We start from the raw sequence: 13,996 nt of genomic DNA, 5'->3' as shown, positions 1-13,996 counted from the left end.
GTGCATTGTTTCTGCAATTGACTCTTTTATCTTTCTAAAAGAAGTATCACCAATAAGTTTTTGTCTGTTTGACAGAAAATCTTGTATATATTTGACAAGTATGCTGCTCTTTTTCTTTCAAGCTACAATTCCCTCTTTTGTTGAAAATAACACCAATTAAAAAGAAAAGGAGAAATTACTGTATCTTTTTTGAAGCTTTCAAATGTAATATGTTGCAAGAATTATGAGCACTTAAGAGTTTTTACTGTATCTAATATGGAGTGCTTTTTATTTTCAAACTTTGTTACTGTTGATGTACTGTTGATTCTTTTGTCTAGTTTAGAAAAGTAATTACTTCTGATTAGATTTTTAACTCCTGATGAACACTTTCAAGGTCAATGTTCTATGTATAGCTTTAGCTTAAAAGCCCCCAAGTGTTGTGGATATGGACTTCTCTGAGCCACTGCTGTTGTGATAACTGAACCTTTAGGTTTTCATGCAGCATAAATTTGATACTACAAGTACCTAAATTGGTGTTTTGATTGTTTTTTATCTCTGACCAGAAGCTATGTAGTTGAAGTAGGACCAGTATTTAACTCCATTGTGGTTTTTGTTATTGTGTGTGTGGGTGCTTTGGGGTTTTTTCATTCCAGTAGAAATAAATTTAGTAACTAGAGGGGCATAGGATCCTGAGTTGGCCATCATTTTTATGTGGTTCACCTTAGCCATTCTCCGTGTAATTAGCTCCTCAAAGGAAACCAAATTTTTCTTAATTGAAAAAGTGCCAAGTTTTATTATAAAAATGGTTAGGATAATTAACACTTTAAGTATTGCAAACTCAGTGAATAGGGACAAAAGAAGGAAAGGGAAAAACATTTTTCCAAGGATTTCTCTGCCCACATCGTCATTGTGAGTGTACTGTTGTTTCTACTTGCTCACAGTGAATTCAGTGCCTTTAAGCCTTGAACTACATGAAGAAAGCTTATGTTCCTTTGGAAGATACCAGGAATTTCCTTGAAATTTTGGAAGTTGTATTCTTTTCCTATGGAATACTTTTAAAGAGCTGTTCAACTTATTTGTATTTTGTTTTCTTCAAATCTCCAAATCTGTGATTTCTCCAGTATTATTCTAGTGACTTTTACAATTTTGATTGAAAGAAAATTCTTTCCAAGGTTTCCTTAACATATTCATAATTTTTATAAACGATAAAAATACATACATGATAAAAGATGTGAAAGAATATACGAATACTCTTCTATCAATTTTATTAAATTTAAGGTGAAATATTCTATCTTGGATTTTATTTTTATTTTTTTTTCCATTTCAAAGCTTTGCCTGGTATTTTGAACAGGGAGTAACGCTTAGAGATGGGGAAACAATTATTTGACAAAACTGCTAAATGGCTGAACTGCTTTAATTGATTATGCAATTTATATCTTTCATTCAACATGTATAACATCTTTCAACTGCAAATTTGATGGTATCTGTAAATATTAATGAATCAACTTCAAACATAATTTTGAAGTTGGCAAATATTAACAAGGGAAAATGGAGCCTGGTGAGACTGACTTGTAAAATTTACTCATTAAATCAATACAGAGCCTAAAACATTCTTTGATTTAATTCTTTGGTTGCTAGATCACATTGTATCTGATCTAGATATAATGAAAGATGGTAGTCAGAATATTCTGATTGAGAGATTGATCTTCATGGATAATCCATGATTAGCTAAATAACAAGTAGAAAATGTGCTATTTTAAAAGAAAACATTAGATTCTTTCTCACAGTTATGATAAAGAGTAAATCAAAAGGAAGTTGTTCTTACAGAATGTGAAATTAAAGGGACTTTATTTTTTTCTTTCAGGTACTAATTTCACTGAGTGCTGGAATAGTGGGATTACATGTTAACCTCCAACCTCCATGATGCAGTTGTGTTTGCTTCCTGCTGTCACGGAGAGGGTAAGCCATTCATCACATGTGTCACTAAATTAGGATTTTTTCAAATGTACTGCTGTTTATGTGACCAACAAAATACACTGTATGTTTGCATGTTATACCTTTTAGAATATATTTTACATAGCAAAAGCTGTAAAAGTTCTTTTATTTCATGGAATCACATCATAGCTGACTTTGGAAAGTTTCTCTGGGGATCTTCTAGTCCAAAACCAATGATCAAAGTAGGTTTGATTGGAGTGCATTGCTTGGGTGTTTGCCCAGCCTCCAGGGATGGAGATCCACTGATGCTTTTTGCTGCACTTTCACCAGTGTGATGTTCTAAATACAAGGAATTTAATCCAGTGTAGCATGCTGTATAAGATAAGCTATCATGGGAACTTTTAATAATGAAGTGGTTTTTTGATCATGAAAAGTAAATAACTAGCAATTGTCTTGCAGTTTCATTTTTCTGGATATTTTGAATCAATATTTTCTACTTTCTACTTCTTCAAAAATTTTGCCTCAAATGTTTGCTTTTTTTTTTTTTTTTGAAGAATTGTTTTCATTAATATCTGATTGATTGATTGATGTGAAACTTCCTACGTATGTGAGTTTTGGTTTTGTGTTTTTTTTTTTTTTTAATTGGTTTTGGCTTCATTTTTGTTTCGTTTTTGTTTTTTTTTTTAATGGTGGATATTTAGACTTGCAGAGGATAAAATTCCAGAAATTATCTGGGTAATTTGTACCATTTTGAACAGCAAGAAGATGATATAAAGGAATATAGTAAAATGGAAAGTAATATTAGAAATTATTTTGGGTTGAAAGAACTGAGACCTTGTTCAGTGCTTCAGAGCTTATTATTCTTGATAACAGCTCAGGTGTTTGTGGTAGTTAGGGATCACTGATGGAGGAGGAGGAGGCTTATAGGAAATAATTGCATATATTCTTTAAGTACTTTCCTACATGATTGAACTTAGACTTGTGAGGGAAATTGCACTTATTATTCTCTCAGCTTCAGATTTCTGCTACACACAACCATAAGGACTTGAAAAAAGCAGTAGCCACCATGGTTTGGTGATTTCTGTCATGTTTTCACTGATCATCAGTCATTTTGGGGAATTTATTGATGCTACTTTGGCTGCAAATTCTGCAACTCTTGAGCTGTTGATCATCTCTCAGTTTGTATTCTACCTGTGCTCATCCTGTTGATTTATTTTGGTTGCATCAGTAAATATTGACTTCCTAAAACAAAAATAAATTTGGCACAAGATTACTAATTGGTCATTTTCAATATTTGTCTATTTATTCCTCTGCCTTCCATTCTGAAGGTCTTTTAATTTCAAATTTTTGCAAAGTTGTTTTCAGGTATAAAATGCAATTAAATTGAAAATAGTTTCTATGCTGCTCAGCTGAGCATTTTACATCAAATAGATGCTGTAAGCTCCAAAATAATACCAGAATATTCCCCTACATTCCCCTGCTTTGAATGTTTTGTTTGTATTAAAATATTTATTCTGCTAGAGCTTCCAAATGAATGTTCAGATGACTCTTCTCAAGTTGATCTTGTTTTTAGATTCAAGGCTTTAATTCCTCATGTCCTAGCAATTTACCTGCTTCATAATCTCTGTAAGTCTGAAAAATCATCAACCTTCTACACTCAGTGACACAACCCCTTCAGTGTAATTTCAGGAGGGATAAATCATACTGTGTCTTTCTCCAAAACTTGTTCTGGTTGGTTAAGGTTTTGTTTTCTAACCAAATGTGTGGGCCTGTAGCTTTCACACAGTTAAGGAAGTCCCTCAGTACCATCTCTTCCTTCCCAAATGTTTAATTTGAGAATAATCTGCAGCTTGTATTTACTCATGTGCAGTTATAAGGGACTGTATGAAGAGAATATCACCCAAATTGCTCAGAGTTCTCTGGTTGAAGAAGACAATAGATATAATTTGTATGTTAATAAAGGTAATTAAAAAGTTATAGATGAATGAAATGCTTTCCAAATTGTTTCCAGTCACGATTCCAAAATGTTGGCAACTAAATGGGAAACGGTCTCTTGGGATTGATATATTTGAATGCTAAAATTAGAAATAATTACCAGGCCTGGCTTGATCAGAGCAGTGTGCAAAGCTTGGGGACAAATTTCAAAGAAATGATGGTTAACAAAATAGAGGTAGGTAAAAATGGGAAATTAGATAAATGCAACATAGATTTGTTATCAAAGATTTTTTGATCTGTATTATTCTGGGTTTACTCACTAACTGTTTCAATGAGGTCAATTTCCTAATGAAACATAGTTGGGGAGATAATGTGTCTGTATCCCCTTCAGCATTTCTTGGCACATAGAAAGTTCTCTATTGAGTGAGAGAAATTGTGGATGAAAAATAGAATCATTTGCTGGAAAAGGAAGTAGCTGAAGGGGTGAAGTGACAGGGACTTGTGCTGCAGGGAAGAGTATCAGCCTGGAGGAGAGACCCTATTAGTGCAGTGGATTACATGTGCTACTCATCTTGGCTGTTTTCAGTAGTGACAATGTCACAAAAATATAACAGTTTGTAATGAAATATAGGTCACAAAATAGAGGAAGGTTCTGATGGGGTCAGAAAATTGTACAAGAATTTTTCACTTGGGATACTGGAGTGGTAGAATGGGATAAAGTGTAATAACATAAAGTTAAAAGGATGAAAAATAAGCATGTCTGTATAGAAGATAGGAGCTTATAAATGTGAAGAGAGAGAGATACAAAAAGGCTTGAATGTATTATATCCCTGTAAAATTGTTGCTGACTGCCAGAGCAGTGCAGCCATGAAAAGAGAAATCTTTTTGTTTGGGGATACATCACTGTAGGCAGGTCCAAGAGAGAAAAGCAGTAGTTGGTTCATAGGAGACACCAGCAATGCCTTGTGTTAAATGCAGAATTCTGATTCCATTACTGTGTAAGTCTTCATAAAGAATGCATTGCATACACCGTGAATAATATTTGTAAAGTTTGCTTATTTTTATCAAACACTACAGAAGGATTTACTTGTTACTTTTGTCCTTTGATCCTTAGTTTTATTTTAATATCCTAAAAGGATTATTTCCTTAGGCTCTAATCCTTTGTCAGAGGCTGTGCCATCACATTATTCTTAAAAAGGAACTGGAATCAGAAAGTTGGTTTTAATTTTCATTTTTATGAGAGCACAACAGGCTAACATGACTTAGAGTAGAATGCTTTCCTAAGAAGGTAATTTTTGTTAGTGAGATCTTAAAAATACAAAATCTTAAAAATACTAATTTAAGTTTACTTTTAAGGGAAACTAATAATGTTGTGAGAGTTCAATCTAGAGTTGTATGTCTGGTGTAACATGCTTTTTGAGTGTTTCACATTTGCTGGTAAGTCATTGTGATAGCTCTTAGAGTGGAATGAATTTTATGTTTCCTACATTGTACAATTTTAGGTGATGTGCATGCCTTAAATATAGTGCTGTATGTGTTAGCTATAGTGATGTGTGTGCTTTATTTCCTGAGTAATTTTCCTTTTCAGCTTACATAAGGTACACTTTTTTTGGCTGAATCTAGGCCAGTAGGTGGTTGAGCCAAAAGTAGACTTGCTTAGTTTGCTTTGAATTTAATCTAAAATAACTTGAAACTATACATTGCCAAGAAAAATCATAATGCTATTCTGGGGCCATCATTCTGTAGGAAGAAAAAATACACAGGGAGAAAATACACACTGCATCATTGAATTTACTGTTGAAAGCATGTTTGAAATAGTACATTAAAAAGAACCTTATTTAAGTCATAGACGATGTCCTTCAATTTAAAATTATGTAGTATTGGGCTATTCAATTTTCTAATTCTTAAGTACCTTTTAAAGCTTAAAAATAACTTAAAGGCTCTGTGGGAGCAAGATGAAGAAAGGTAGTACTTTTAAAAAATTTTGATTAATAATTTTTGCTATTGCAAAAGAACTTTGATATGGATTCACGTGATTTCTCATTAAGATATTGGTGCTATGCTTCAGTCTCTTTTTTTACTTATCATTTTAATCAAGTCTTTAGTGTTTCATTTAGTCATCTTCACTTAGTCATTCAGTGCATTTCATTGCATTGAAGCAATGTTATTTTTTAACTGAATTTTCCTTCTAAATTTGGCAACAAAACTTTCTCACATTCTTACTATCAACTGTGGCTTACATGTGTAGTATATAAAATTTGATTTCCCAATTAAGACTTGAAGCAGACCCATATTTTTAGGTAAATATTTTGTCTCCTCTTCATGGACTCTAAATAAAGTTTGTGACACTAACCACATTTTCTGTGCTATGCACTTACAATAAATAAATTTTAACTTGAGTTTCTTTCTCACAGTGTTATTTTTCATTCAACTGATGTGTTGAACATTATGTATTCTCGATGATTTATGGTAGCCACTACATACCAACCTATTATATTTCATTAGATAATGCTGCACATTTTGTAGTGATTTTTTATAATCAACCTACAAGATTAAATTAAGCCTGAAAAATAGCTTACTGTATGTGATACATTCAACTTAGCATTTGCTTTTAATGTTCCTTCATTCTTATTCTACAAAACTTTTTCCTGATATTGGTTTGATATCTTTAGTAGCTGAAGTAGCAAATCAATTTGTAAGGAGTGGTAGAGAACGTCTACTCTTAAAAACAAAAACCATTCATTTTAATCAACATCAATGTGCTGTTTATTTTTCATTACATTGAGAAAATTTTTCTTGAGATCTGCAGTCTCTTCATCTTCTCTCTTAGGGAACCAGGAGACCTTTTCATTTTTGTGTATGGAAGATTTTGCACTGGGAATGCCATACCAAATTGCTTTATTTCATGGCAGCTACAAGCTGTGTCTTTCCAAGCATGCATTCAGGAATGACTGGGGTTACCCATTTCACTGTGGTGTCTGCAGTCCCACACTGATACTGGCATTAGAGCTGCCTTTGATTTACTGATGTGAGCTGCCTCTTGGACTGAGCTTTGCCTTTCCATCCGTGCCTTGTGCCTGTGACTGGGATTTCTGTGGTTGGTAGATGGGCTCTTAGAAATGGGAGATGATTTACCTGAGGGATCAGGTTGAAAAACCCTCTTAACTGTGTGTAGTGATGAAATTTGTTAAGAAAATTAGCTTGAAAAATTGCTAGGTGCTGGGGAGAATAGAGGAGTACATTCTTTTTTGTTCCATATATTCAGGGTAAGCCTTTTTGAAAGAGTTTTTTTAACATTATTTTAGAGACTAACATTGTAAGAATGTAATCATCCGTTCTCAGGATCCCCTAGAATGGAAACAAGAACTAATCTAAAATTGAAGGAAAAAAATTAGCTAATTGCCAATATACTATGTTTTGATGTGCTTATGCCCTGGAAAATGCAAGGGTATGGGTAAATCTAATGAAATGTAAGACAAGAAATCATGGTAAATCTCAGGGGATAACTAACTACTGGATTAAAATTCATGGCTTTCTCTGGTAAAATGAAAGTAACATTCTAAGATAAAGGACCTTCACTATATAATTATAACATAAATTTATAATAACACTAACGACTGCTATTTAGGTATTTTTCTGTCTCCTGCTTAATAAAATATATTTATTTGTACTGCTCTGCCCCACCTTCTAGATTTGGTGGACTCTTACTTAAACATTCAGTGTCAGATGATGTTAATAACCATGCTATGATCCATGGCAGGTTTGAATTGCTGCATTTGTGGGCTGCTGCTGTGGTATTTGTTTTCTAACTCAAGGCTCATACTTTCAGTCTTGGCAGTCTTGAACTTAGTTTACAGTATGAAACCTTATAAACAGCTGTAGAAAATTAAGAAAGTATAAATATTGACATTAAATCTTGACTTTCTGTCAGGCAGATAGCTGTGGCATACGTCTGCATTTGGAGATCTTTCTGAAACCCGAGACAAAAAATTAAACAGTTTTTAAAATATGATGATTTTTCCTCTAATTTGATTTATCTAAACATCTTGTGTGAACTTTGAATCAATGAATCACAGAAGTATAGAATGGTTTGGTTGGAGGGAACCCTAAAGATCATGCAGTTCCAACTCCCTTGCCATGAGCAGAGATGCCACTCACTGCATCAGGTTGCTCAAAGTCCCATCCAGCCAGGCTCCAGCTTTGCAGGGATGGGGCATCCAGGGATCCTACATGTCCCATCCCTGGAATGTCAAATGCTTTGACAAATGTCAAATACATTGACATTTTGCAATCCCAGAACAGTACCAAACAAAAGAATTCATGTGAAAGCCACGTTACTGTACAAAGTTAAGTGCTGTTGGAACTCCTGTGTAATTAGATATGCCACATTGGAGATCCAGGCTTTTTAATATTTTTTTTCAGAACGATCTTCCTAGTCATTCAGCTAGTTTGGCATCTGTATTTTATATTTAACTCTACTGTGACCTGAAATATGAAAAGAACATTCTGTGTTCAATCTTCAGAGATTGATAGAAATCTGATAAAACCTGTGAGGACTTTGTTGCGTTTAGCCCAATGAACTGATATTTCATAAAATTACCAATCACAGCTAAAGCCCATTCCTAATGGGCCTCAAAGGTCATCTCTACACTGATAAACTGATTTTTTTTTCCCCATTGCTATGGGTGCAGAGATGTCCCTGCTCACTCTTTCCCCTTAATCTGACTGCCTGGTCTTACTGTACGTTTCTTCTCTCCCAGTGGGGTGGGGACTCACATGATGATCTTTCTTCCTCCATTCAGCTTAGGGTTTTTGGGACATTTTGGGGACCTTGTTGAACGCCACTTGAAAATCCACATTGATTAAATCAATTGTGTAACAATTAGAACGGGTTCTGTCTTGCCTGTGTGTTTGTTTACATCTTCAGAAGAACTTTAATAATAAAATAAATAAAATTCATGGGGCACAGTTTGTCTTTCTAAAAGTAATGTTAGTACTTTTTAACTTCTATTACTTTCATCCTTATGTCTGCAGGTTTATTTCATTTTATTATTTCTGCCAGTTTGGCTGACGCAAATGTATTTTTTTCCTGGCGTGTAATTGCAGGGTTCTCTGCTATAGCCCTTAGAAATAATTCAGTTTACTTTCTTAATTTTCCATTCCTTTGCTACAAAGTCTTTATAAGTAAGAGTTTGCACACCTCTGTTAAAAATTAAGCTTTTGCACTCTTTAACTTCTTTAGACCTGTTGGAAGAATACCATGTGCTCCTGATGACTTGTTATATCAATTTTGTGGATTTTTGATTGTCTGATCTACTAACGTTGTTTGAGACAGAGCAACGCTGCTTCTGATAAAGAAGATACCTGATTTGTAAGTCTGCTTAGGCTCATGTTTTGTGAAAAACAGATTTGAAAAAAAAAGTCAATATTTTGCTTGCAAAGTATTCTATAAACAATTGTGTCCCGTCTTACTAGTCATAAGTGAATTTTTTTTGCCTCTTTTGAACATATACAAACGACCCCTCTTCTCAAAATAACTAGAGAAAAAATTCAGCATTTTCAGTGCTATTGAAAACACTAAGCATTTTCAAGGTTAGAGTTATTGTATCTGGAAGTGTGTGCTCCAGGCATATTTCCATAACTGGGTGAGTTTGGAAGTTATTGCAATGTGGGAAGATTTTGCTTTAAATTAGACTTTAAATAAGTTGTAATATAATAAAATAACTAAATGAAATGAAAAAGAAGTTCAGGTGAAAAGAAGGATCAAAGAGAAAAGAATAATTTGGGAGAAGATAGATGTGGATGGTATCTCAGAGGAAATACAGTGGATTTAGAGATTTGAGAATTCAAAAAATAGGTAACTTTGAAAATGGAATCAGAACAGCATATATGTGCCCTTTAAAAAAGGTGGAAATATTACATTGCTGAGAAAGAGGAAGAGAGGAGAGAAGAACTTAAAGAAGACTCTGGATATGCTGTCAGTTAAAATCTGATCTAGATATTTTACCCAAAAATTTTACCCAAAATCAAATTATATTTTGCCAAGTAGAAAATGAGTTGAGGTGATTTTGCATTTTTTAAAAATGGCACAGTGGTTTTTTTGTGAGAGAAGGTATTACCTTTGGAGCATTTTTTGCTTTTTTTTTTAATAGTTTTAATAACAACTTGTCAAAATGGGTTTGATAGTTTTGAAACAGCAGAGAAGTGTTTCTGAAGTCATGCCTGATTTTTAAATACTTGCAAATAGCAGAATATAATGTTAAAATAGTTATAACTCATTTTTTAGAGTGGCAGTCCTGATAAAAAATGGAGAAGAAAGTTAATAAAAGTGAAAAAAATGAAAATATATTTGTAATTAAAAAAGCTATTTGTTGATAGTAAAGAAAAATGTTAAGCTTATCACAGAGTGACTTTTAAACTATTTTAATGTCTGAAATGACACATGAAATGGTAAATGTTTCTCTTATAAAAAGCAGCATTTCTTCTGGCCATTTCAAAGCCAGGATTAATTGCATATTCTTTGTCACTCATTTGTGAATTCAGCATAATGTTCTGTGGAAAGTTAAAAGCTTTTTTCTTTGTCTCTGTGACAGAAAGTAATAACATTGTCTATTGTTGTTCTTGAATGTTAATGGAAATAAATTTAGCTCAATTGCAGTCCACTGTATTTTTACATATCAGAATTATAATTTCAGATTTTTTTTTTTTTCCACAGAATACAAATGAAGAATGATGCAATATTAATGCTTTCTATGTACAGCCTTATAAGAATCTTTAAGGAGTTGCAGTAAGACAAATACCGAAAAGAATTTTTCTCTGGTACAATGTGTTGAAGCAGAGGAACTGGAATTGTCCACCTTTGTATAAGCTAAGAAAAATGTTTGCTATTTTGTGAGTGGAGGCAGCTCTGGAGTGAACTGAACTTCTGAAAATGCGGCCATGGACTGGATCCTGGCGTTGGATCATGCTCATCCTCTTTGCTTGGGGAACTTTGCTCTTTTATATCGGTGGGCACCTGGTACGAGACAGCGAGCACCCAGAGCACTCCAGTCGGGAATTATCCAAGATCCTTGCTAAGCTTGAACGGTTAAAACAGCAAAATGAAGACTTGAGGCGAATGGCAGAATCTCTCAGGTGGGATCTCAAAAGTAGTTAAAACTCTTCAGAAAATGTTTGAAATACGAAATATCAGAATTTAAATTGTAAGGGTTGTTTGGGGAGGTTTTGCAAAATTCTGTTTCACGTTTAGAAGTATATACAGGTGTTTTAATCTGTGCTACAAGTAGCTGAAAATATATTGCAACACCTTTAAATAAATAATGTACATTTAGTTGTGGTCTAATGTAATCATTACTTAAGAGTCGTTTAATGGTGAGGAAGTGTTTCTGTCACAATAACTGAGTTCTGTAGGTGATTCACCCCTCAATGCCGACTTCAAACAAGTGCAATTATTATGACATTCATACAAATTAGAACATCTAGTTCTTTATACTTCTGCGTGCAGTAATTGGAAGAGCTCATTTTAAAATTGCTGAAAACATTTGTACAGCTCGTTGAAGATAAATGCTGACTCGCTGAAGATGATCTGCAATAGATTGCTGCATTATACAAATTCTTTTATCTAAGTTTTCTTCCTTGCCACTAAACTTGTAGAAATACTTGTAAAACAGTAGGATCATCTCCTTTTTTACGGTTACACAGTCATTGAAATATAACCCATTCAAATTACACAGTGACTAGAAGAAAGTAAATGATTTTACTGGTGGCAGGGCACTGTTTGCCTCTCAAGAAGGAGGCTAAATAGAGCCTAAACTATTTTTTAGGCAGTGATGATTTTTCTAAATACCCTTCTATATTTCACTAACCTTATCTATGTTCAGATAAATATTACATTTTTGCTGGGCAAGTTTTAAATAATAGCTTATACTGGTAATTTCCCATGATTTATAAAAATAAAAACATCAGTTATATCAACTCTAAACATGCTACAATATTTCAACTTTCCTTCTCTATGATTCCACTAATGATGTCAGGAAGCTGGAATAAGATGCAAAACCGTGTTGAGTGGACTCTGTTCAGCTTTTTTGTAAATCTGTTGTTTAACAATATTTCTGAGACCTTTCCTCAGAGTGTTTGCATATCATAACCACAGGAGAACCTGAAATTCTAGCACGAGGAAGCCTAAACATCTTTAAATACCAGTTGAACAGCCACACATGCCCAGGTTCAGTAGTCAGTGCTCTCCAGGAGTGAGCCAGCTTGAGACTGGAAGATCATCATGCATAGTTTTTTGCTGGAAAAAATCTGACATTGGTGAAGTACTAGACTTTGAGGGAAATTATGCCTGACAATATAGGGCCTTTTCATTATTTTTACTGTGCCAAATTCATGGTACTGTTTACACAGAAACATCACAAATGGGTTTTGGAAATATCCTGGTCAACCTGTGTTATTAAAGTATTAAATCATAATGTGGTACAGAATTTCAGTATCTCATTTCTTTGTTTGCCAGATAGAATAAGCTGTGTTGAAAATAGCTGTTAGCTTTTAAAACTGTCCCATTTATAGATTTGTAGGAGTGTGCCCGTTTAAAATGAGGCATTAACCAGCAGTCCATGGATTGAGTGTGTCTGTGTCCTGGAGGAGATCACTGCTGCTGTGAGCATACATTATAGAAACAAAATACCTCTTAACTTCAGAAATCCAATTAGATGGAAAAGATTACTTTTGCTCCAGTTTACATCTTAAAGTAAAGATGAAATTTATTTCAGCCTTTACTGATCAGTGACTGAGATTGGAACTATTATTTGAATATGATTTAATTGCTAGAATTTTTTGTTTTGTATTGAAAACTCTAATTACTGATAGTGGCAGTTAAATCAGAGTGGATAAGACAATACTTGCTGCATCAGTACAGCTCATAAAGGGCATGAAATAAAAACTGATTTTTGCTGCCCTTTTCCACTAAGATTTTATATATAGAGAACAAAACAGCACATGTTTTGTGGCTAAAACATAGAATATATTATGGTATGCAGCAGGGCTAAATAATGCCTGAAATTAGGAATATTCCAAATAAGAGCTTAAAGTTACTTGTGGAGGAGTTTATACAAGAAGAGAATGCCTACTTGTAAAATTGAAACAATAAACAAACATCTGATTAACTATGCTAGTTAAATAGCATAGTTAAAATATTTTTGCACTATTAGATAAAACTTTTGCACAGTAAAAAGCTCCAGTTAACAGAATTTACCTTAGTGAGGAAAGAAGTTCTGTGAATGTTAGAAAATTATCATAATGATTAGTTGTGCTGTTATGAATAGCTAGTTAGGGCAGGCAGGAAGGGGCAGAAGGCAGGTATGGTTACAAGAATTAGTAATTTAATAAAAGTGTAAGTTGTGTTTTAATTTCCATTTTGAAGCTAGAGAAAATTGATATTTCATGTTTAATTGTTAGTTAAAATGGTAAAATGTATTTCAGTACATTTCAATTGCCTGGACTTTCCCATTATAAAGGGTTCCTGTGACTCCTGTGACTTCCTCATCACCTGATAAAAGTGTCAGTCTTCTGGGATGGTTGAGAGCAGGAGCCAGACTGTGCTTGTTTCCATCCATCTCTCTAAGAATGCCAACATAAAATGACAAGAAGTGATCTTTGCACCCTCACATTACAATCCTCCTTTGCTGCCAATTCATTTAGCAGCTCCTCATCCCCAAAGACCAATGACAAAAAAGAAAATGTGCCTTGTGAAACGTACCTTATGTGCATGCAAAACCAGCCATTCAAAACTTGACAAAGATCATATCTGTGGAAAGGCTTTATAAAACCTTACTTAAACCCTTTTTGCTCTGTGATACTTAAATAATGTCTGATTTTGTAATTTTCTCCTGCTTGCTTCTTTTCACACAAGATGTGTGAGGAGTAGAATTAGGGTTTTAGGGCAGGGATAGGTACTTTTTTTGACTATTCTGGTTTATTTCACACTCACTGCAACCATTTGTATGTTTGATTTTAAAAAAAATGCACAATCTTCTTATAAATTTATGATTTTTAAAAATATTTTTAATTTATTACCCATATTGGTTAAGAGTAGTCCTTATTTTTGCAAGGATTTTTGGTGAGCACATTTTTGGGTACTTATTTTCTA

General features: G+C 33.8%; 1 protein-coding gene across 5 annotated transcripts in view; it reads left to right on the top strand.

Moving 5' to 3' along the window:
• FUT8 (fucosyltransferase 8) overlaps nt 1-13,996 on the top strand; it is a 96,846-nt gene that overhangs the window by 40,466 nt on the left and 42,384 nt on the right. For all 5 annotated transcript variants that reach the window (XM_014881897.2, XM_088166836.1, XM_014881900.2 and 2 more), the window contains 3 exons: nt 1,844-1,938; nt 9,092-9,220; nt 10,565-10,983. In XM_014881897.2, the coding sequence (XP_014737383.1) occupies nt 10,781-10,983 (203 nt within the window). In that variant the 5' untranslated portion in view covers nt 1,844-1,938; nt 9,092-9,220; nt 10,565-10,780. The remainder of the gene's footprint in view (nt 1-1,843; nt 1,939-9,091; nt 9,221-10,564; nt 10,984-13,996) is intronic.

This window comes from Sturnus vulgaris, chromosome 6 (genome assembly GCF_052056855.1).
Source record: "Sturnus vulgaris isolate bStuVul1 chromosome 6, bStuVul1.hap1, whole genome shotgun sequence".
Lineage (NCBI taxonomy): Eukaryota > Metazoa > Chordata > Aves > Passeriformes > Sturnidae > Sturnus > Sturnus vulgaris.
The sequence above is the reverse complement of the archived record's forward strand: the minus strand, read 5'-3'. Positions and strand labels throughout refer to the sequence as shown.